The 24123-nt window shown below is 33.1% G+C and overlaps 1 protein-coding gene across 1 annotated transcript in view; it reads left to right on the top strand.

Moving 5' to 3' along the window:
* Positions 1–9402: 9402 nt before the first annotated feature.
* Positions 9403–24123, top strand: part of mtnr1aa (melatonin receptor 1A a) — a 44326-nt gene continuing 29605 nt past the window's right edge. The window contains exon 1 of the mRNA XM_087810509.1: positions 9403–9659. Within this exon, the coding sequence (XP_087666635.1) occupies positions 9461–9659 (199 nt within the window). The 5' untranslated portion in view covers positions 9403–9460. The remainder of the gene's footprint in view (positions 9660–24123) is intronic.

The raw sequence follows: 24123 nt of genomic DNA, 5'->3' as shown, positions 1-24123 counted from the left end.
TTTCATCTTTGAAATAATAATCATCGCAAAAGTCCATTATATCCAGTTGGATCCGTGTTCCAGTCCGTGGTGTCACCTCCCTATCGTGGTCAGAGAATTCAGTGAATTCTATATTTCATCTTTGAAATAATAATCATCGCAAAAGTTCATTATATCCAGTTGGATCTGTGTTCCAGTCCGTGGTGTCACCTCCCTATCATGGTCAGAGAATTCAGTGAATTCTATGTTTCATCTTTGAAATAATAATCATCACAAAAGTTCATTATATCCAGTTGGATTCAACCAACTACTGACAGATCCGTGTTCCAGTCCGTGGTGTCACTTCCCTATCGTGGTCAGGGAACTCTTGTTTGATTCCTAGTGAATTCTATTTTAATTTTTTATTTTGTGTGTTTAATTCTGATCCTCTGGACGATGAGTTTCCTCCTCTTTCATAATCAATCGTTTCAGTTTAAAGTTCTATGGAAGTCGCTGATGATTCTTAAGACATTTTTCCTGGATGATTATTATTGAACCAAAACAAAACAAAAAAGAAACTAAAGCAGCATTTTTCTGGGTCATAGCAAAAATAGAGTTTATTCCACATTACAAAGAAATGTCTTTATATTATCACTCGCCAGGTCTTGGAGCAGAACGTCTGGAAGAGCCTTTGATCGATTCACTGGACAATAAGGTCTTTTGTGTGAGAAGAAAAACATGCCAGAGTTTCTATTAATGTTCTGTGAAATGACTCATGATGGCATCAATATGTTCCGTGTCATGATCTTGCATTAGTAGAAACATTAGTCTGAGTATTATGGGATGTGCATTTCAATTGGTTAACACCAGTGATGTGTTGATGAAGCTTCATGAAACAGTGTCTTGTTGTTCAGAGGTCAGTAGGTGGCGCCATCGGTTTAAAAATTATGTTTCATTAGAACAGTTGTTCAAATCAAATAGTGCAGAGACCGCCATCTAGTGGACTCTGAAGATAACGACACTGTTTCATGAAGCTTCCTCAGAACCATCAAAAGTTTACACTTTTAGTTTGAGTTGAAATAATTAACTTCATTTAATTATTTGAAATATTAATGAAAAAAGTTTCAAGTTACATTTGTACTCCTTTTTTGTAATACAGTTTGTGTTTTTTTTATTTTGAGACAAATCCACCAAACAAAACTCCAGAAATACCCCCAAAAAACAACGTTACCATAACAATGCAGAAATTATGGACACAATTTGTGTATTTAACCAAAGTAAACTCAGTTTTGAAAAAATACTTGGATTCAAAGTGATACTCACCGATTTTCTCCTCACTCTCGAGTCGACTAAGAGTTGGGATTATTTTCAGAGTAATCTGTTCCTTTTTAGAGTTATATACTTGAAAAATACATTAACGTATTTATATAATGAATTATATAAATTATATTATTATTATTATAATAATTATTATTAATTATAATTAATTATATATTAATTTATACAGACGCTATATAAATAAAAAATATTTACTTACTTAAAAACATCCAGATAAAAATCTGTAACGTCCCTCTTGGATTGAATACATTAAAATGAACAAACATATTTACCCTCAACTCTTAAAATAAACAGATTACTCTACAGAAAAATAATACAACCCTTAGACGACATTTTAACAGACAACAATATTCTATATTAGTATAATAAAGTTAGTATATTAGTATAATAAAGTTAGTATATTAGTATACAAACTCAGTGAGGTTAAACTTAAACACCAAACTAGTTGAATTAAAGATTAAATTAAGATTAAATGTATTGTCTAAAACATATTTATTATATTAAATTAAAAAAACAACCTTAGACGACATTTTAAGAGACAACAATATTCTATATTAGTATAATAAAGTTAGTATATTAGTATACAAACTCAGTGAGGTTAAACTTAAACACCAAACTAGTTAAATTAAAGATTAAATTAGGATTAAATGTATTGTTAAAACATATTTATTATATTATAAAAAAAACAACCTTAGACGACATTTTAAGAGACAACAATATTCTATATTAGTATAATAAAGTTAGTATATTAGTATACAAACTCAGTGAAGTTAAACTTAAACACCAAACTAGTTAAATTAAAGATTAAATTAAGATTAAATGTATTTTCTAAAAGATATTTATTATATTATAAAAAAAACAACCTTAGACGACATTTTAAGAGACAACAATATTCTATATTAGTATAATAAAGTTAGTATATTAGTATACAAACTCAGTGAGGTTGAACTTAAACACCAAACTAGTTAAATTAAAGATTAAATTAAGATTAAATGTATTTTCTAAAACATATTTATTATATTATAAAAAAAACAACCTTAGACGACATTTTAAGAGACACCAATATTCTATATTAGTATAATAAAGTTAGTATATAAGTATTCAAACTCAGTGAAGTTAAACTTAAACACCAAACTAGTTAAATTAAAGATTAAATTAGGATTAAATGTATTGTTAAAACATATTTATTATATTATAAAAAAAAACAACCTTAGACGACATTTTAAGAGACACCAATATTCTATATTAGTATAATAAAGTTAGTATATTAGTATACAAACTCAGTGAGGTTGAACTTAAACACCAAACTAGTTAAATTAAAGATTAAATTAAGATTAAATGTATTGTCTAAAAACATATTTATTATATTATATAAAAAAAAACAACCTTAGACGACATTTTAACAGACAACAATATTCTATATTAGTATAATAAAGTTAGTATATTAGTATACAAACTCAGTGAGGTTAAACTTAAACACCAAACTAGTTAAATTAAAGATTAAATTAAGATTAAATGTATTTTCTAAAACATATTTATTATATTATAAAAAAAAACAACCTTAGACGACATTTTAACAGACAACAATATTCTATATTAGTATAATAAAGTTAGTATATTAGTATACAAACTCAGTGAGGTTAAACTTAAACACCAAACTAGTTAAATTAAAGATTAAATTAAGATTAAATGTATTTTCTAAAACATATTTATTATATTATAAAAAAAAACAACCTTAGACGACATTTTAACAGACAACAATATTCTATATTAGTATAATAAAGTTAGTATATTAGTATACAAACTCAGTGAGGTTAAACTTAAACACCAAACTAGTTAAATTAAAGATTAAATTAAGATTAAATGTATTGTCTAAAACATATTTATTATATTATAAAAAAAAACAACAACCTTAGACGACATTTTAAGAGACAACAATATTCTATATTAGTATAATAAAGTTAGTATATTAGTATACAAACTCAGTGAGGTTAAACTTAAACACCAAACTAGTTAAATTAAAGATTAAATTAAGATTAAATGTATTTTCTAAAACATATTTATTATATTATAAAAAAAAACAACCTTAGACGACATTTTAAGAGACAACAATATTCTATATTAGTATAATAAAGTTAGTATATTAGTATACAAACTCAGTGAGGTTAAACTTAAACACCAAACTAGTTAAATTAAAGATTAAATTAAGATTAAATGTATTTTCTAAAACATATTTATTATATTATATAAAAACAACAACCTTAGACGACATTTTAAGAGACAACAATATTCTATATTAGTATAATAAAGTTAGTATATTAGTATACAAACTCAGTGAGGTTAAACTTAAACACCAAACTAGTTAAATTAAAGATTAAATTAGGATTAAATGTATTTTCTAAAACATATTTATTATATTATAAAAAAAAACAACCTTAGACGACATTTTAAGAGACACCAATATTCTATATTAGTATAATAAAGTTAGTATATTAGTATACAAACTCAGTGAGGTTGAACTAAAAACACCAAACTAGTTAAATTAAAGATTAAATTAAGATTAAATGTATTTTCTAAAACATATTTATTATATTATAAAAAAAAACAACCTTAGACGACATTTTAACAGACAACAATATTCTATATTAGTATAATAAAGTTAGTATATTAGTATACAAACTCAGTGAGGTTGAACTAAAAACACCAAACTAGTTAAATTAAAGATTAAATTAGGATTAAATGTATTTTCTAAAACATTTATTTATTATTTTATAAAAAAAACAACCTTAGATGACATTTTAACAGACAACAATATTCTATATTAGTATAATAAAGTTAGTATATTAGTATACAAACTCAGTGAGGTTAAACTTAGCACCAAACTAGTTAAATTAAAGATTAAATTAAGATTAAATGTATTTTCTAAAACATATTTATTATATTATTTAAAAAAAAACAACCTTAGACGACATTTTAAGAGACAACAATATTCTATATTAGTATAATAAAGTTAGTATATTAGTAGATAAACTCAGTGAGGTTAAACTTAAACACCAAACTAGTTGAACTAAAGATTAAATTAAGATTAAATGTATTGTCTAAAACATATTTATTATATTATAAAAAAAACAACCTTAGACGACATTTTAAGAGACAACAATATTCTATATTAGTATAATAAAGTTAGTATATTAGTATACAAACTCAGTGAGGTTAAACTTAAACACCAAACTAGTTAAATTAAAGATTAAATTAAGATTAAATGTATTGTCTAAAACATATTTATTATATTATATAAAAAAAAACAACCTTAGACGACATTTTAACAGACAACAATATTCTATATTAGTATAATAAAGTTAGTATATTAGTATACAAACTCAGTGAGGTTAAACTTAAACACCAAACTAGTTAAATTAAAGATTAAATTAAGATTAAATGTATTGTCTAAAACATATTTATTATATTATATAAAAAAAAACAACCTTAGACGACATTTTAACAGACAACAATATTCTATATTAGTATAATAAAGTTAGTATATTAGTATACAAACTCAGTGAGGTTGAACTTAAACACCAAACTAGTTAAATTAAAGATTAAATTAAGATTAAATGTATTGTCTAAAAACATATTTATTATATTATATAAAAAAAAACAACCTTAGACGACATTTTAACAGACAACAATATTCTATATTAGTATAATAAAGTTAGTATATTAGTATACAAACTCAGTGAGGTTAAACTTAAACACCAAACTAGTTAAATTAAAGATTAAATTAGGATTAAATGTATTTTCTAAAACATATTTATTATATTATAAAAAAAACAACCTTAGACGACATTTTAAGAGACAACAATATTCTATATTAGTATAATAAAGTTAGTATATTAGTATAAAAACTCAGTGAGGTTGAACTAAAAACACCAAACTAGTTGAATTAAAGATTAAATTAGGATTAAATGTATTTTCTAAAACATATTTATTATATTATTAAAAAAAACAACCTTAGACGACATTTTAAGAGACACCAATATTCTATATTAGTATAATAAAGTTAGTATATTAGTATACAAACTCAGTGAGGTTAAACTTAAACACCAAACTAGTTAAATTAAAGATTAAATTAAGATTAAATGCATTGTCTAAAACATATTTATTATATTATAAAAAAAACAACAACCTTAGACGACATTTTAAGAGACAACAATATTCTATATTAGTATAATAAAGTTAGTATATTAGTATACAAACTCAGTGAGGTTAAACTTAAACACCAAACTAGTTAAATTAAAGATTAAATTAAGATTAAATGCATTGTCTAAAACATATTTATTATATTATAAAAAAAACAACCTTAGACGACATTTTAAGAGACAACAATATTCTATATTAGTATAATAAAGTTAGTATATTAGTATACAAACTCAGTGAGGTTAAACTTAAACACCAAACTAGTTAAATTAAAGATTAAATTAGGATTAAATGTATTTTCTAAAACATATTTATTATATTATAAAAAAAACAACCTTAGACGACATTTTAAGAGACAACAATATTCTATATTAGTATAATAAAGTTAGTATATTAGTATACAAACTCAGTGAGGTTGAACTAAAAACACCAAACTAGTTGAATTAAAGATTAAATTAGGATTAAATGTATTTTCTAAAACATATTTATTATATTATTAAAAAAAACAACCTTAGACGACATTTTAAGAGACACCAATATTCTATATTAGTATAATAAAGTTAGTATATTAGTATACAAACTCAGTGAGGTTAAACTTAAACACCAAACTAGTTAAATTAAAGATTAAATTAAGATTAAATGCATTGTCTAAAACATATTTATTATATTATAAAAAAAACAACAACCTTAGACGACATTTTAAGAGACAACAATATTCTATATTAGTATAATAAAGTTAGTATATAAGTATACAAACTCAGTGAGGTTAAACTTAAACACCAAACTAGTTAAATTAAAGATTAAATTAAGATTAAATGTATTGTCTAAAACATATTTATTATATTATTTAAAAAAAAACAACCTTAGACGACATTTTAAGAGACAACAATATTCTATATTAGTATAATAAAGTTAGTATATTAGTAGATAAACTCAGTGAGGTTAAACTTAAACACCAAACTAGTTGAACTAAAGATTAAATTAAGATTAAATGTATTGTCTAAAACATATTTATTATATTATAAAAAAAACAACCTTAGACGACATTTTAAGAGACAACAATATTCTATATTAGTATAATAAAGTTAGTATATTAGTATACAAACTCAGTGAGGTTAAACTTAAACACCAAACTAGTTAAATTAAAGATTAAATTAGGATTAAATGTATTTTCTAAAACATATTTATTATATTATAAAAAAAACAACCTTAGACGACATTTTAAGAGACAACAATATTCTATATTAGTATAATAAAGTTAGTATATTAGTATAAAAACTCAGTGAGGTTGAACTAAAAACACCAAACTAGTTAAATTAAAGATTAAATTAGGATTAAATGTATTTTCTAAAACATATTTATTATATTATTAAAAAAAACAACCTTAGACGACATTTTAAGAGACACCAATATTCTATATTAGTATAATAAAGTTAGTATATTAGTATACAAACTCAGTGAGGTTAAACTTAAACACCAAACTAGTTAAATTAAAGATTAAATTAGGATTAAATGTATTTTCTAAAACATATTTATTATATTATAAAAAAAACAACCTTAGACGACATTTTAAGAGACAACAATATTCTATATTAGTATAATAAAGTTAGTATATTAGTATAAAAACTCAGTGAGGTTGAACTAAAAACACCAAACTAGTTGAATTAAAGATTAAATTAGGATTAAATGTATTTTCTAAAACATATTTATTATATTATTAAAAAAAACAACCTTAGACGACATTTTAAGAGACACCAATATTCTATATTAGTATAATAAAGTTAGTATATTAGTATACAAACTCAGTGAGGTTAAACTTAAACACCAAACTAGTTAAATTAAAGATTAAATTAAGATTAAATGCATTGTCTAAAACATATTTATTATATTATAAAAAAAACAACAACCTTAGACGACATTTTAAGAGACAACAATATTCTATATTAGTATAATAAAGTTAGTATATTAGTATACAAACTCAGTGAGGTTGAACTTAAACACCAAACTAGTTGAACTAAAGATTAAATTAAGATTAAATGTATTGTCTAAAACATATTTATTATATTATAAAAAAAACAACCTTAGACGACATTTTAAGAGACAACAATATTCTATATTAGTATAATAAAGTTAGTATATTAGTATACAAACTCAGTGAGGTTGAACTTAAACACCAAACTAGTTAAATTAAAGATTAAATTAGGATTAAATGTATTTTCTAAAACATATTTATTATATTATAAAAAAAACAACCTTAGACGACATTTTAAGAGACAACAATATTCTATATTAGTATAATAAAGTTAGTATATTAGTATAAAAACTCAGTGAGGTTGAACTAAAAACACCAAACTAGTTGAATTAAAGATTAAATTAGGATTAAATGTATTTTCTAAAACATATTTATTATATTATTAAAAAAAACAACCTTAGACGACATTTTAAGAGACACCAATATTCTATATTAGTATAATAAAGTTAGTATATTAGTATACAAACTCAGTGAGGTTAAACTTAAACACCAAACTAGTTAAATTAAAGATTAAATTAAGATTAAATGCATTGTCTAAAACATATTTATTATATTATAAAAAAAACAACAACCTTAGACGACATTTTAAGAGACAACAATATTCTATATTAGTATAATAAAGTTAGTATATTAGTAGATAAACTCAGTGAGGTTAAACTTAAACACCAAACTAGTTGAACTAAAGATTAAATTAAGATTAAATGTATTGTCTAAAACATATTTATTATATTATAAAAAAAACAACCTTAGACGACATTTTAAGAGACAACAATATTCTATATTAGTATAATAAAGTTAGTATATTAGTATACAAACTCAGTGAGGTTAAACTTAAACACCAAACTAGTTAAATTAAAGATTAAATTAGGATTAAATGTATTTTCTAAAACATATTTATTATATTATAAAAAAAACAACCTTAGACGACTTTTTAAGAGACAACAATATTCTATATTAGTATAATAAAGTTAGTATATTAGTATAAAAACTCAGTGAGGTTGAACTAAAAACACCAAACTAGTTGAATTAAAGATTAAATTAGGATTAAATGTATTTTCTAAAACATATTTATTATATTATTAAAAAAAACAACCTTAGACGACATTTTAAGAGACACCAATATTCTATATTAGTATAATAAAGTTAGTATATTAGTATACAAACTCAGTGAGGTTAAACTTAAACACCAAACTAGTTAAATTAAAGATTAAATTAGGATTAAATGTATTTTCTAAAACATTTATTTATTATTTTATAAAAAAAACAACAACCTTAGATGACATTTTAACAGACAACAATATTCTATATTAGTATAATAAAGTTAGTATATTAGTAGACAAACTCTGTGAGGATGAACTTAAACACCAAACTAGTTAAATTAAGATTAAATGTTTTGTCTAAAACATGTTCTGGGATGATCTTCCTCCCCTTTAAACTGTTGTGATGAAACTGACGTGTTTATTTATTGTTTAAAAAACGATCCAATGATTGGTCCAAAACACACGATGTTCTTCTCTCTCCTCGCGCACGTGCACGCGTTCCTCCAGACCCTCGCGAGCTCGTGTTTTGTGAACGAGATGAAAACATGAATGATGAGCAGATCCTGAATGGAGGAGAAATGAATGGAACTGTTGCTCTTCCCGCGGCGCCAGCAGAATCTCCCGCCTCGCGATAAAGAAGCTCCTCCGCGCCTGATCGTTGGATCACATTCCGGGGAGAAGGTTTGAAGTCGCGCGTCGCTGGATGGAGACGCCGAGGCGTCGCTCTCAACCGGGGGGTGGTGGTGCTGGGAGGGGGGGGTTCGGAATCCAAAGACGAGCACCGGGGGTCAGGGATGGAGATGAAGACACAACGTTCCGACGTTCCATCCGCGCGGTCCGTGCGCTAGAGCGCGCGGCGAGGCGCTGAAACCCCAGGAAAGTTCTCGTGGAGACCATGAACTTCAATGATTCTCAGGTGAACACCACCTTCCTGGAGCCCGACGAGGACCAGGACGACGACGACGCCCTGAACCGCCCGCCCTGGGTGACCACGACTTTGGGATGCTTCCTCATCTTCACCATCGTGGTGGACATCCTGGGGAACCTGCTGGTCATCTTCTCCGTGTACAGGAACAAGAAGCTGCGCAACGCAGGTGCGTCAACAACTTTCAACTTTCACGGACTCTGAGCCTGAAGTGACTCCAGTGTTTTCTACTGTTTCCATTTTTATCTGGAGGAACTGAGAGGTCTTTGTGGAGATGCAGGCGAACAAGGAGACACACGTGTGGAGACATGTGGCTTCTGTAGTGCTACGATCTGTTTTCGTTCTTAACGTTTTTCATTCTTACTCCACATTATAAGACTATTCTAGGTGTTCTGAGCATCATTTTAAAGATATATATATATATGATTATAATACTCTATTCTAGGTGTTCTGAGCATCATTTTAAAGAGATATATATATATGATTATAATACTCTATTCTAGGTGTTCTGAGCATCATTTTAAAGATATATATATATATGATTATAATACTCTATTCTAGGTGTTCTGAGCATCATTTTAAAGATATATATATATATGATTATAATACTCTATTCTAGGTGTTCTGAGCATCATTTTAAAGATATATATATATATGATTATAATACTCTATTCTAGGTGTTCTGAGCATCATTTTAAAGATATATATATATGATTATAATACTCTATTCTAGGTGTTCTGAGCATCATTTTAAAGATATTTATATATATGATTATAATACTCTATTCTAGGTGTTCTGAGCATCATTTTAAAGATATATATATATATGATTATAATACTCTATTCTAGGTGTTCTGAGCATCATTTTAAAGATATATATATATGATTATAATACTCTATTCTAGGTGTTCTGAGCATCATTTTAAAGATATATATATATGATTATAATACTCTATTCTAGGTGTTCTGAGCATCATTTTAAAGATATATATATATATGATTATAATACTCTATTCTAGGTGTTCTGAGCATCATTTTAAAGATATATATATATATGATTATAATACTCTATTCTAGGTGTTCTGAGCATCATTTTAAAGATATATATATATGATTATAATACTCTATTCTAGGTGTTCTGAGCATCATTTTAAAGATATTTATATATATGATTATAATACTCTATTCTAGGTGTTCTGAGCATCATTTTAAAGATATATATATATGATTATAATACTCAATTCTAGGTTTTCTGAGCATCATTTTAAAGAGATATATATATATATGATTATAATACTCTATTCTAGGTGTTCTGAGCATCATTTTAAAGATATATATATATGATTATAATACTCTATTCTAGGTGTTCTGAGCATCATTTTAAAGATATATATATATATGATTATAATACTCTATTCTAGGTGTTCTGAGCATCATTTTAAAGATATATGTATATATGATTATAATACTCTATTCTAGGTGTTCTGAGCATCATTTTAAAGATATATATATATGATTATAATACTCTATTCTAGGTGTTCTGAGCATCATTTTAAAGATATATATATATATGATTATAATACTCTATTCTAGGTGTTCTGAGCATCATTTTAAAGATATATATATATATATGATTATAATACTCAATTCTAGGTTTTCTGAGCTTCATTTTAAAGATATATATATATATAATTATAATACTCAATTCTAGGTGTTTTGAGCATCATTTTAAAGATATATATATATATATATATATTTATGATTATAATACTCAATTCTAGGTTTTCTGAGTTTCATTTTTAAGGTATATATATATATATGATTATAATACTCAATTCTAGTTGTTCTAAGCATCATTTTAAAGATATATATATATATATATATTACAAGACTCAATTATATATATATATGATTATAATACTAAATTCTAGGCGTTCTAAGCATCATTTTAAAGATATATATTTATAAATATGCTGATATATATGATGCTTTAAAAATATATTTGCTTTAAAAATATATATTAAATAATGCTTGGAATGCCTAGAATTGAGTATACATATATACGTGGGCATATATATATATATATATATATATATATATAAATAGTTTAAAATGATGCTTTAAAATATATATACAATATTGCTTAGAATGCCTAGAATTGAGCCTTATAATCATATATATATATATCTTTAAAATGACGTTAGAAAAGCTACAATTGAGTATACATATATACGTGGGAATATATATATATACAGTTGTGTAGCATTAAGTATACATTTCACTACAAAAAGTAGAAATCAAGATCAAAAACTTGATCAGAAACTTGTATTTCCTGTGTTTCTAAAGACAACAAATGATAAAACACGAAATAAGCAAATAAAAAACAGAATCAAGGCAGAGATTCTGCGTAGAATATCGACCTTTATTGAAAAAAAGAAAAAGTGCGGTATTACTTTAGATAATGAAATCAATAAACATTTGCTTTATAATGTGATTTCTTTTTTATTAAATTGATATCTTATCTCTTAAGTGGGACTCGACGATATTGCCTTCGTTCAACATGTCTCTGTCGGAACTCAGTTTACAAAACTGAATTATAATTTAAATTTAAATGATTTCTTTTTTTTTTAAAAACAATGTACTGACTGTATTGGAGTTGATGTTGATTTTTGCATTAAAAAATTGTGAGAATATAAAATGACATTAATATTAAATCTATGACAACCTAACAATACATCATCAGCGTATATATAGATTCTCAGTTTCTTTTTTAAAAAATAATATTGTTGTTCATTGTAGTGATGACTTGTGAGTAAAAAAAAAATATTTATCTTCTTCTTTTCTAAGCGTCTGTTCACTAACTTTGACTTAAATGAAAAGTTAAGTCATGAATACAACCATTTTAGCATGAATACATTTGAATTCCACGTATTTGAAAAACGATTAATTTCATCTCCATCGGTCTTCGGTTGTTGTCGTCACACGGAACCTACTTTCCCAGCAGCCATAAATCCACTGACCTACTCAAAGACTGTGAGCCGCTAAACAGGATCAGGGAGGCAAAGAGAAACACTATAGCAATTATTGTCAAATCAGGGTGTGAGTGTGTGTGTGTGTGTGTGTGTGTGTGTGTGTGTGTGTGTGTCACGTGCCTCCTGGCCTTTAATAGACTAATGCCCTCATGTTTTTCCCTCACGCACTCCAGCTTGAAGATGCAATCGAATAATAATAATAATAATAATAATGCTCTTGGAAGCGCTCGCTAATGGAGCTCGGAGAGGCCTTCACTCGTCCGCCTGTCTTCTCGCCAGAGGACCTCCTTGGAGAGTCAAAAAGAAGAGAAAACCCCAGAGGTCTCTCGTCCTGCTCCGGTCGTCCCGCGGAGTGACAGCGACACATTTCACCGCTGTCGGCGGCGGCAGGACTGGAGTCGGGTGCTTGGCTAAAATACTCGCCCGACGTTGTCATTTCAATCACCCGTCCTTAGGTGCAGGTCTGAGTCGGAGAGAGGGAGGGAGGGAGAGAGAGAGAGAGAGAGAGGGAGCACATGCCCTCAGAGGGGCGCTCAATGTTTCGGACCCTCTGGCGTTCCCTACGATCTCTCGTAGCTGGAGGTTTTGAATGATTCATCACCTGAGCTGAAAACACCAGCCTTTAAGTTCCAGTCAAAACACGCGACGCGTCGCTCGGTGAAACGATGACTCTTTCCTGAGAGTCTCTGTCCTCTTTCTAACCCCTTTGTCTGGTCTCGTCTGTGTCGATATTTGGCTTCACACTGCATTTACGACCACTGTTGCTGATGCTGTGTGAAGTGAGACTCAATTGGACAACGATTTTTTTTTTCTGGAATATTTCTCTTTGCGTTGGTAAAATACTCACTACCGTATTTTAAACCAACAAAGGCGGCGGACACCCTGGAAAGGACGCCAGTCTGTCGCACGACACACAAAGACTCACACACACCAAGGAAACAACAAGTTCCCAATGAACTTCTTAAGTATTTGGACTGTGGGAGGAAACCGGAGTAAAGTGATGGCGCCACCTACTGACCTCTGAACAACATGACACTGTTTCATGAAGCTTCATCAGACCTTCACTTTATGATAGTCCCAGATCTTTTGCTAAATGTGGCTAATAAAAGTCAAAGTGATTTCTGTGCTAAGCGTTTAGGTTGTCCCCATCCTCCACCAGGGGTCGCTGGTTTTGTCAAGAGTCATTTATTAAAGCAGAAATAGTTAATGTTGAAAAATGCATTGCAAGTGACCCCCGCCCGAAAACATTTGAATGATTAGATTACAAGAAAACAAACTAGGATGTCTCTCAATGGGGGATCGGTGGCACAGGGAACTTGAAAGAACAAATTGGCCGGAAAGGACGACCCCTGGGCGGGAAATTTGCCTTAAATATAGAAATGTTTCTACAGATCGGAACCTTTTCTGCCCGGGACTACTGACCTGTACAGACGCCGGGAGATCGTGCGTCCGGTCGATCGTAATTGAAAGCTTGTATTTTCTTTGACTTGAAGCGGCGAATAAACGACCCGTGACACACCGATCATCTTTCTCCACGACGCGAAGCATAAGACCCGGGACGGAAGTGACGACGTGTCTGAGCGTGTTTTGACCCTTTTAAAACAAAGGATAGAAATCAGACGGTGTGTGTGTGTGTAAAGTCACATATTTGACTTGTGTACAAGGAAGTAGAACAGAGTTTACAGGTAAAACACTGAAGAAAAGAGCTGTTAGTTCGCTGTTATATCGCACACGCTGTTGATTGTCTTACTGTTAACTAGTTCTCTATCGACGGAAGTGACAAAGTTCTACTAGCTAGTTGTCGGTGTGAGAAATATTGTTGTGGACTTTTTCTGACTGATTGAGCTTCCTTATGGACCCATATATGACCCATAGGCAAAATGTTGAGTTAAAAACAATCCAGATTTGTCAGAAAAGTATTTCCTCTTTTTTTTTTAAACTAGGATTATTTGTTCCGCTGTGATATTTGACTGGCGTAGCGAAGGGAAAACTGCTCGACGAGCCAGTTTCAGACGCTAAAGTCGCCTACGACGGAACGCGGTATTTTTGGAAAGCGCCAACACAGCGTCACGGCGCCGTCAACCACGGGATCAGATGTGAGCCGGAGGAGTGGAAGGAAGAGACGAGATACATTCATGGAAGCTTTGAAGTGTAGATCCACGCACTGGCGCTTCCTGACTCGCGATGGTTCGCACGATTGTGATCGACCGTTCTTTTCCCCCCATCGTGTTGTCACCGCCTGTTTCTCCGGATCGTTTAACAATTCATTCGACGATTCGTTCTGATCAAAGGTCCGACGTCGGCGAGCGAGAGGAAAACGATGAAAACGTTCCCTGGTCTAATTGTGTTTGGTGAAACGGACTGAGCACTAACCAGCTCTTGGAGGTCCAGCGGTGTCGCCGGTTCATGCCTCGGAAAAGCATCGGCTCGTTACCGCCTGAAACCTGCGACAGGCGCGTGTCTAACCGGCAGCTTCTGCCGCGTCAAGGTTTTTTTGGGGGAAAATCCATGCAAATTGGCAGACATGCTGATTAACACCATTCATACTGTTTTGAACATTTGTTTGAACGGACTGGAGGAATTTTATGACGGCTGGAATTTAAATCAGACTAATCTGCTCTTCAAACAATCGCTCGGTGGGTCGTCCCGGTTGTTCCTGTCAAGAGTGAATCAAATTTCCTGTTATTGAAAAGGGAGGAAAAAAAAGATACGTCTGCATACATTTTTCTTTTCATTAAGTCAACGTTGTCCAAGAGTGGGCAGCAGTCCAGACGGAACAATAAATGAAAGAGTGGACAATGGTCGACAGAAAACGGCTGGTGAGCCAGAAACGCATCACGCGGGTTGAGACGCGTAAGATTTATTTTGAGAACGAGGCTTCGCAGGGTTTGGAGTTTATTGTTGCTCTTTTTGTTAATTAAATAAAAATTAACCTTATGACCCTGTAACGTCAGTATTTATTAGCGACGGTCTGATGAAGCTTCATGAAACAGTGTCATGTTGTTCAGAGGTCAGTAGGTGGCGCCATCAGTTTAAAAATGATGTTTCATTAGAGCAGTTGTTCAAAACAAAAGGAAAAAGGGACCGCCATCTAGTGGACTCCGACAATAATGACACTGCTTCATGAAGCTTCATCAGACCAGCACTAGTGCAAAGTATCCTTTAAACTGCTCAGTTAAGTCCTGTTTTCTCTCTAAAATAGCTTTTTGTGTTTTCGTGATTCGCCCAAATATTGTCTCATATTAAGGCTAATGCTAAGATATAAAGATAATGCTATTGCTGTATTTGCAACACAATGAGATCGAAAATACTACTAATAATAATAACAACGTAAAAATACGACCACTACATAGTCCAGGGGTGGGCACTTTTAATTCTTAAAGGGCCACACTCAATTGTGTGAAAAAAAAACCTAAAATAAAGGACATGCGTCATCAGACCATGACTTGTATTAAGATAAATAAGATGCATTTTTTTTCTTGTATACATGAGTTTTTTTCAAAACATTTCTTCAATTAACTTAAAATAAATGTTTTGAGGGATTAATATATACACACAAAATTACACACAAAAAATGTGTGTGAAAAGTTATGTGAAAATGCAAATGAATAATAAATACAAAATACATTTGTTAATGCATTAGAACCATTTATACTGTTCATAGTACTATTCCCAGGTCTGACATAGTACTATCAAAGGATTTGTTTTTTTTCCTCCAAAGAACCAGCGTTGGATCATAGCCAGGATGTCACTTTCGATGCAGTTTTTGATAGAACAGAAAGATAAATAATTAAGACATTAACATTTATTTTTAAATTATAATCATAATGAAGGCTTAAGTATCACAACAGCTTCAAATCCTTTTACGAAAAACTTTGAGACATGATCTGGGCTTGAACTAATTATGTGTGTTTTTCTCAATCCTCAGAACATTTTTATCTGACAGCTAACTATTTTATTTTGTGTTTTTTATTGTATTAACTCTAAATAAAACTTTCTTAAGGTTTTGTTTAAAGATTTCTTTTCACTTTTTTTATGAACATTTCTTGCTCCTTATTTAATAAAGACAATATTTAGAGGAAAGAGTAATTTTTCCATCAGTTTCTTTTACGCAAAAAGTTTATAAATATGTTCACTAGTCTTACTAGCTTTGCTTTTCAAAGTTTTTTCTGTCATATTTTATCTCTTGGCCCCTCACAACACTATGTTAGTTTATGATGTGGCCCCAGAAGGAAGTGTAATTGCTCTGCTCCAGTATGAAGCCACTGGCATGAACAAATCCTCGCGTCGATGCTAGATCCTCGCAGGTGAAGAATCCCGGCAGTCAGCGTTGCTCATTATGACATTTATCTTCTCGCACTGGTTTATTAAAAGAAAATAACTCAGTGAACCCATTATAGCTCCTTTTCTGACCTTTCCGTCCGTGATTTGTTTGTCTTTATCCGCCGAGGCAGACACCGCGGAGTCCGGGGAAGTCGGAATAATACCTCACCTGCTGTCCGAGTCATATTCCCAGGTGGCAAATAATGAAAACTGTGATACGTTCTCGGCTCTGCTGCTGCATAGATCCTCTAAAGAGATCCATATTCAAGTCTTTCTCGCCGGCGCTGCCTGGACCAGCGCCAGAGGGATGTCATTCAAGAGGGTTCTAGATTATTGCACCCCTGGCTTCTGCTGGAATATCACGAGTAATGAATATTTTCCCTCAGAATTAAGTAGTGTTTTCGCTGCGCCTTCCAATTAAAACAGACGTTTTACGTTTCTAAATATCCAGTGGCTTTGTTGACAGAGTCTTGGCGGAAATTGGATCAGGGCTGCGGAGCCCGATGAGGAGCTGAAATGGAAACAAACATCTTTCTGAACCTGATTTAAATATTCGTTTTCTTTTCCCCGGCTTCGTGGGGACGCTCCTGTTTATTGTTTATCGCGGATATCTCCGGAGGGTTCTCGCGCTTAAAGTAAAACGATAAAACATGAAGACGCTGATGTTTAAATAAAAGACACACAGCTTGGAATAATAGATGAAGATTCATTTGATTCATCAAAATCGTTGAGAATATTTTTGGAGAGCTGAGAAAACCCTCACTTGAGAAAAAGTTTAGCAGCACCGTGTCATGTTGCAAGAAGCAGTATAAGAAGCTGTGAAGCTATCATGTGTTCTCGCCCTCATGACGAGCCTCTTCATGGACCTCCATTAGCTCGGCTCCACTTGCAGTGTTTGACAGGAGGTGAGAGGATGAATGTGTGTGGCTATGAAATGCTGGTCGAGTGCAAGATGTCACCCTGATCATCCAGCCGGCATGTGCTGAGCCGCAGGGTACAAAAATCAAACTTTTGGGGGATACATCATGTAAAGTAAAGTAAAGGTTATTTGTAAAGCTTCTTTCTAGACCAGGGTCACAAAGCGCTTGAACGATCAAAAACAATACACAGTTAAAATATATACTTTAAAAGATCAAGACACATAAGACAAACACAGGAGTCCCAGAAAATCAGGGAAAAGCACAAATAAAAATGTTTTCAGATGTTTCTTGAAGGAGTCAGTAGATCATCAAACACAGATGTTTCTTGAAGGAGTCAGTAGATCATCAAACACAGATGTTTCTTGAAGGAGTCAGTAGATCATCAAACACAGATGTTTCTTGAAGGAGTCAGTAGATCATCAAACACAGATGTTTCTTGAAGGAGTCAGTAGATCATCAAACACAGATGTTTCTTGAAGGAGTCAGTAGATCATCAAACACAGATGTTTCTTGAAGGAGTCAGTAGATCATCAAACACAGAGATGGTTCCAAAGCTTAGGAGCAACAGTCTGGAAGGATTTCTCTCCTCTGGTCCTGAAGTTCAGGAACCATCAGTAGATTCTGATCCACAGACCTCAGAGCCCGAGCTGGGGTGTAAGTCTGGATCAGATCACTGATGGAAGGTCTGACCATGAATAGATCTGAAAGTAAGAACCAGAATTTTAAAGTTGATCCTGAAAGAAACTCCTGAACTAACAGAAGAAAAAAATATATATATTTTTTACTCCTCAACTAACAGAAGAAAATAAAATATGAATGTTTTACTCTTCGACTAACAAAATAAAACAAAATAAACATCTTTAACTCCACAACTTACGTTATAAAATGAAATGGGTTTCTAAACTTGAATTAACTTTATGTCGATTTCTGCTCCAGAGCAGTTTGTTTCTCTCTCAGTTCGCTGCACGTCTGACACGTGATCGTCGACACTTCCTTATATGCTCTTCATTACTGAAGACTTATGCTAAATACTCATTACCACGATCTGCTCTCACTTTAGGGATTCATCCATTTAGCACGTTTTTAAGATCCGATCTGAGCCTGCTTCCTGAATCTGGAGGAGGTTTTTCAATTTCAGTTGAAAATGTTGCGGGGATTCATTAACAAACGAGACCCATTGAGTGCTAACCTGAGCGTTTGAAGTCACGTTCAACTGCAGCAAGTATCAAGTTGATTTAACATTTTAAAAAAGGTTTTAAAAGTCTTCTGCCGCCGGTCAGCGCCTGGTTATCGTAGCACCAGCTGGCACCTCCGGATTCATCCCACAAAAGTGTAAACGCGGCGACTGAGCTGTCGAGTGTGTCGAACAAACGATCGCGCCAACAGGGCGGCTCTCGCTCCTCGACCGTGGATTCACGGATAATTCAATTGGTTTGTAAATATTTTCATGGTAACTAGGACTCACTTGAAAATTGCCGTTTATGAGCGATCGCCATCAGCGTTTGCAGAGAGGAAGGAAGCGTGCTGAGGATCATCTCTCTTGGCCAAAGGAAAAGAGGAAATATGATTTAAAACAGGAAGATGGATGAAATGATGCAAATGTTGTTATCTGTAAGTACCCTTAAAGTACCCAAAAGCTACATTTCAACCATATATTTTCTTCCATCTCCACACTGAGAGCTTTGACGATTGTGTAGGCCCTACTTTTAGCATCGATGTGCAGAATCTTCTCGTCACTTGTGAGTTTTAAGGTCACACATCTGCTTCCGACGACGTGGAGGAGATAGTTTGGAAAACAATTTACAGACGCAGCACGCTGCCAGGTATGAATATCATTAACGATAGTTCCGCTCGACACGTTTTCTGAAACAAAACGTGACTTCGGGCGAGTTGTCGTCACTGAGACACATCGTTGTTGGTGTGAAGACACAGCTTCAGGGGTGAAGGGGGTTGGTTTCAAAACCCAGGAGTGATATTTATATCTAAACATTTCTTTTTTTCTGCATGAGATGATAAAAAATTATTGTATATTTTCAGCCTGATAAACCTTTTGTCTTTTTTCTCCGTCTCGCCTGCATATCTGTTTTGCACATTCCAGTTGATCTGCAGATCTCCCCCAATTTGTCATGCAGTGTCAGCGAGAGGTTTGCAAAGTGAAGCTGGCAGTTTGAGAAAGAACACGAGGGAGAATCACAACAATTGAATCCTGTTAGTGTAGCTGTTCGTGTTCGTTTTCTTTTAGGTCTTTCAGTCAACTGCGGCAGGTTGGTGTCAGACTTTTGGAACTCTTTGGTATTGAAGAGGATCAGTGGTCTCGCACCACCAGACCCTCACGCCTCTTGTTTTCTGAATGCGCAGAAAGAAAAACTGACGTTGACAGTTTAGGAATCAACTCTTTCACTTAAAGAAAATATCTACACATTTTACTCGTGTACAAATTAGAAAGTAGAAAAGAGTTTACGTGAAGTGTTTCTGAAGCACACAGCTGTTAGTTCGCTGTTATATCTTCACCCCAGACTCACAAGCCGTTCATGATCTTACTTACTAACAAACTTTGAGGAGTTATTTTCCTCAAGGTCAGCGGTGGAGTTGACTTCTTCTGGTCCCTCTGTGGATCAGCTCTACACCCTCGGCAGGATCCTTGAGGGTGCATCGGAAGTTTGCCCAACCTGTCCACGTGTGTTTTTTGTGGCTCTGTATAAGGCGTTCGATCGTGTCCCTCTGGAAGTCCTGTGGACGGTGCCCTGGGAATATGGGGTTATCCGAGTATCCTGTTAAGGGTTATCTGTTCTCTGGAAGAATGGAGTCACCGCATTAAGTTGGACTCATTTACAGCGAGGGTTGGACTCTTTTAGATTCTTTTATGGACAGAATTTCTAAGCTTGGGATTGGGCCCCTGCTTTTTGCGGATGACGTGGTCCTGTTAGCCTCATCGGATCGTGACCTTCAGCTCTCGCTAGAAATGTTTGCAACACAGTGTGAAGCGGCAGGGATGAGAATCAGCACCTCCAAATCCGAGTCAATGGTTCTCAGCCAGAACAAGCCGGGAAGCCTTATCCAGGTTAGGAGTTTAAGTATGTGGGGGTCCTCACGAGTGAGGGAAGAAGCGTGAGATCGGTATTGGGGCGGCATCTGCAGTTATGTGGACGCTGCACCGATCCCTGGTGGTCATGAGAGAGCTGAGCCAAAAGGCACACCAGTCGATCTACGACCCTACCTTCACCAATGAACGGCGGGTAGAGACCGAAAGAACAAGGTCATAAAACTACTTTTCGCCGTAGGGTGGCTGAGCTCTTTCTTAGAGATAGGGTGAGTAGCAAGAGAGAGGCCGGGAGAGGCTCAGAGGTGAACCACTGCTCCTCCGCGTGAAGAGGAGTCAGTAAAGGTGGAGCCGGCATCTGATCAGGATTCCTCCAGGATGCCTCCCTGGTGAGATGTTCAGGGGAACTTCCCGCTGGTAGGAGACCACAAGGTTGACCCAGGACGCGCTGGAGAGACGAGACCGGTTCCTGGTAGATAGACATCTCTAATCCTCACATTCCTTTCTCACACATGCAGGCATAAAAACAGTGATACAAATATAGTAAGTCAGTAAGTAATAGTTATTTGTAAAGCGCCTTTCTAGACCAGGGTCACAAAGCGCTTTAACAATCATCTGATAGTACCACGTTATCTCGTAAAACATGAAGTAATAATGTAATAATATCACGATATCTTGTAAAACATAAAGTTATATTGAGAAAATACCACATTATCTCATAAAACATGAAGTAATAAAGTAATAATAGTAAGTAAGTAATATTTATTTATATAGCGCTTTTCGAGACCAGTGTCACAAAGCGCTTAAACAATCAAAACAATACTCAAAAAAGTACATACTTTATAGATCAAGATAATACTACCACATTATCTCGTAAAACATGAGGTTATAATTTGATAATACCACATTATCTCGTATAACATGAAGTGATATATTATATCTTGTTAAGTAATTTTCATAAATAGAACTTTCCCATTAGTTTTATTGAATAATAATGTCGGAAAGGTGTGATTTTTTTATCCAAGATAAAACGGCAAAATTCAGTAAAACAAACTTTGTGGTACCAAATTGTTGCGGAAAAAGACACTTCAGGCTTCATGTTAATGCATTTAATGTTTGTTTGTTTTTTTTGCCAGGAATGCCAATTAAAATTTGTTAACGTTTTTATCAGCCACGAATGCTCTCTGAAAATATTGCTATTTATCAGCTTACTATGATGCTGCATTGTTGAGAAGTGAAGTAAATACATTTGACTAAAACCAGTGTTTGCAGAAAACTCCACACACAATAAGCCAGATAAGGATTCCATCTGTTGCAGCTCCAGGTTGATAAGCATCAGCACAGTGTAGCCCGACCGCGTACCACAGGAAAGATAAGGCTCGGGGGGGCGAACAGACTAATTAGAAAACAGCTATAGGTAAAGACTCTGCAATTACTGCACAGTTAAGAAAGTCTGAAGAAATCAACACAGATTATAATCCGCAGTTTTGCTCGCGAGACGTTTAAGTCCCTGCTATGGATTAACTAATGGCCTGGCAGCCAGGACCGTGTCCTCCTGTGAGCGCACAAAAGGCCTGCCAAGCACCTGATAACGTAAAAACATCCGCCTCCGTGTCTGCTGAGTGACTTTTATACCTTTATTAATTACACCTGCGACAGCTAATCTGTACCGCGGTGCTCGTGGCGATGAAGATCTAATGATACAGACTGTTGTGTGTCGACTGTTGTGCGATCATGGGGATGATGCTATCGGCGTTTGTTTTGCTAACCGAGTGTGTCGTTTGTGCTTCAGACTTATCTGTAAATTAAAGATTTACATTAAGATCCAGTGATGGTCCAAACTTTCTGTACATGTTTGACATTTTAAGTATATCTGCTTCGCCTTTATGTTCTATACATATCTAAACCTTTTTTTTTTTGCTTAAAATAATGGCAATGATTTACAACTTATAGTTGGTTCACACAAATTCAATTTTCTACTCACCCTCATTATTTTCAGAGAATTCTGTTTATTTTTAGAGTTATAGGCGAAAATATATGTTCGTTTTAATGTAGCGACTGGACCTCAGTTGTCTTCATCTACAAAAAACAAAACCATTCTATATGTACGAGCCGTATATTTGTGATTTTCCACTAAAAACAATCTTAAATCGAACACCTTTTCGGAACAATTCCTGATGTTAAGGCTTCAATACAAGAGGGATGTTACAGACCAGCATGTATGGAGGTATTTGGATGATTTGAAGTGTCTTTTTGGACGAAGATGAAGACAACTGAGCTCCAGTTACTGCATTAAAATGAACAAACATTTTTTGTGTACAACAAGGAACAGATTATATTACATGAGGGTGAGTAGAAAATGAGTGAAGGAACTATCACTTTAGTGTAAACCTGATGGTTTAATACAATATAGCAAACATTTAATACTGCAACAAACCAAAAAACTGGACCTAACTGCTAGTGTTGGATTTTTAGACATTAGAACAAAAAGAATTGCCCAACAGGAAGAAAAAAACCAAACGAGGAAGGAGTCATCACAGGAGATTAGACTATCTGACACCACAGATTGGAAACAGAACCTTTAAGTAGGTGCAGCTGGAGTTGATTACAACTGAATGGTTCCAGCCATGTTTCATTATCTGTCAAGAGACAGGAACATGAAAAATGTAAATAAATAGTACCTTTTTGTTTGTAGAGCAAAGGTCTTTGAGAGTATTTCTTAACTTGCAAAATATCCTGAAAAGACACTCAGTTTTAACTCAAGTGAGGATGATGTCAGGGCATCATGCAAGGATCCCAGATACCTACTATTTAGTATAATTCCACTATTCTTCAAGCTTAAATGATATTTTAAAAACGTCCATTTCAATTTCTCGTATAAAAACCACAAAACATTTGGGTGTGAAAGCCATTCTCAAGCAACACTTGTTGCACAAGACTCTGTATAGAAATTATAGAAGATGTTGGTACTTTTTGGGTAAATCTAGCCAATGACAGAAGCAACCACACAATATCAACCAATCAGAAGCCCCATAGGCGGGTCTATCTTTTATTTCAGCGTGGCGGTGTCCCAAATCGTGTACCTCTGCACTTACACTTAGTATTATGAGTGCACAAGTTTATTAACCCAATAAGCAGTGTGTGAAAATGTAGTGCACAATGAGCAACAAATTGGTGCACTTCAATGAACAGGAAATTGAGTGTGGATCGATGCACACTTTCCACCCTTAACGGCCGCCATCTTAGTGACGTAGATGAAGCTAAACTGAAGCTACGTCGCTGACGACGGGTCTTCCGAGAAGATACCGACGTAAATGT

Source organism: Callionymus lyra, chromosome 1, assembly GCF_982586985.1.
Source record: "Callionymus lyra chromosome 1, fCalLyr1.hap1.1, whole genome shotgun sequence".
Taxonomy (NCBI): Eukaryota; Metazoa; Chordata; class Actinopteri; order Syngnathiformes; family Callionymidae; genus Callionymus; species Callionymus lyra.
The sequence above is the reverse complement of the archived record's forward strand: the minus strand, read 5'-3'. Positions and strand labels throughout refer to the sequence as shown.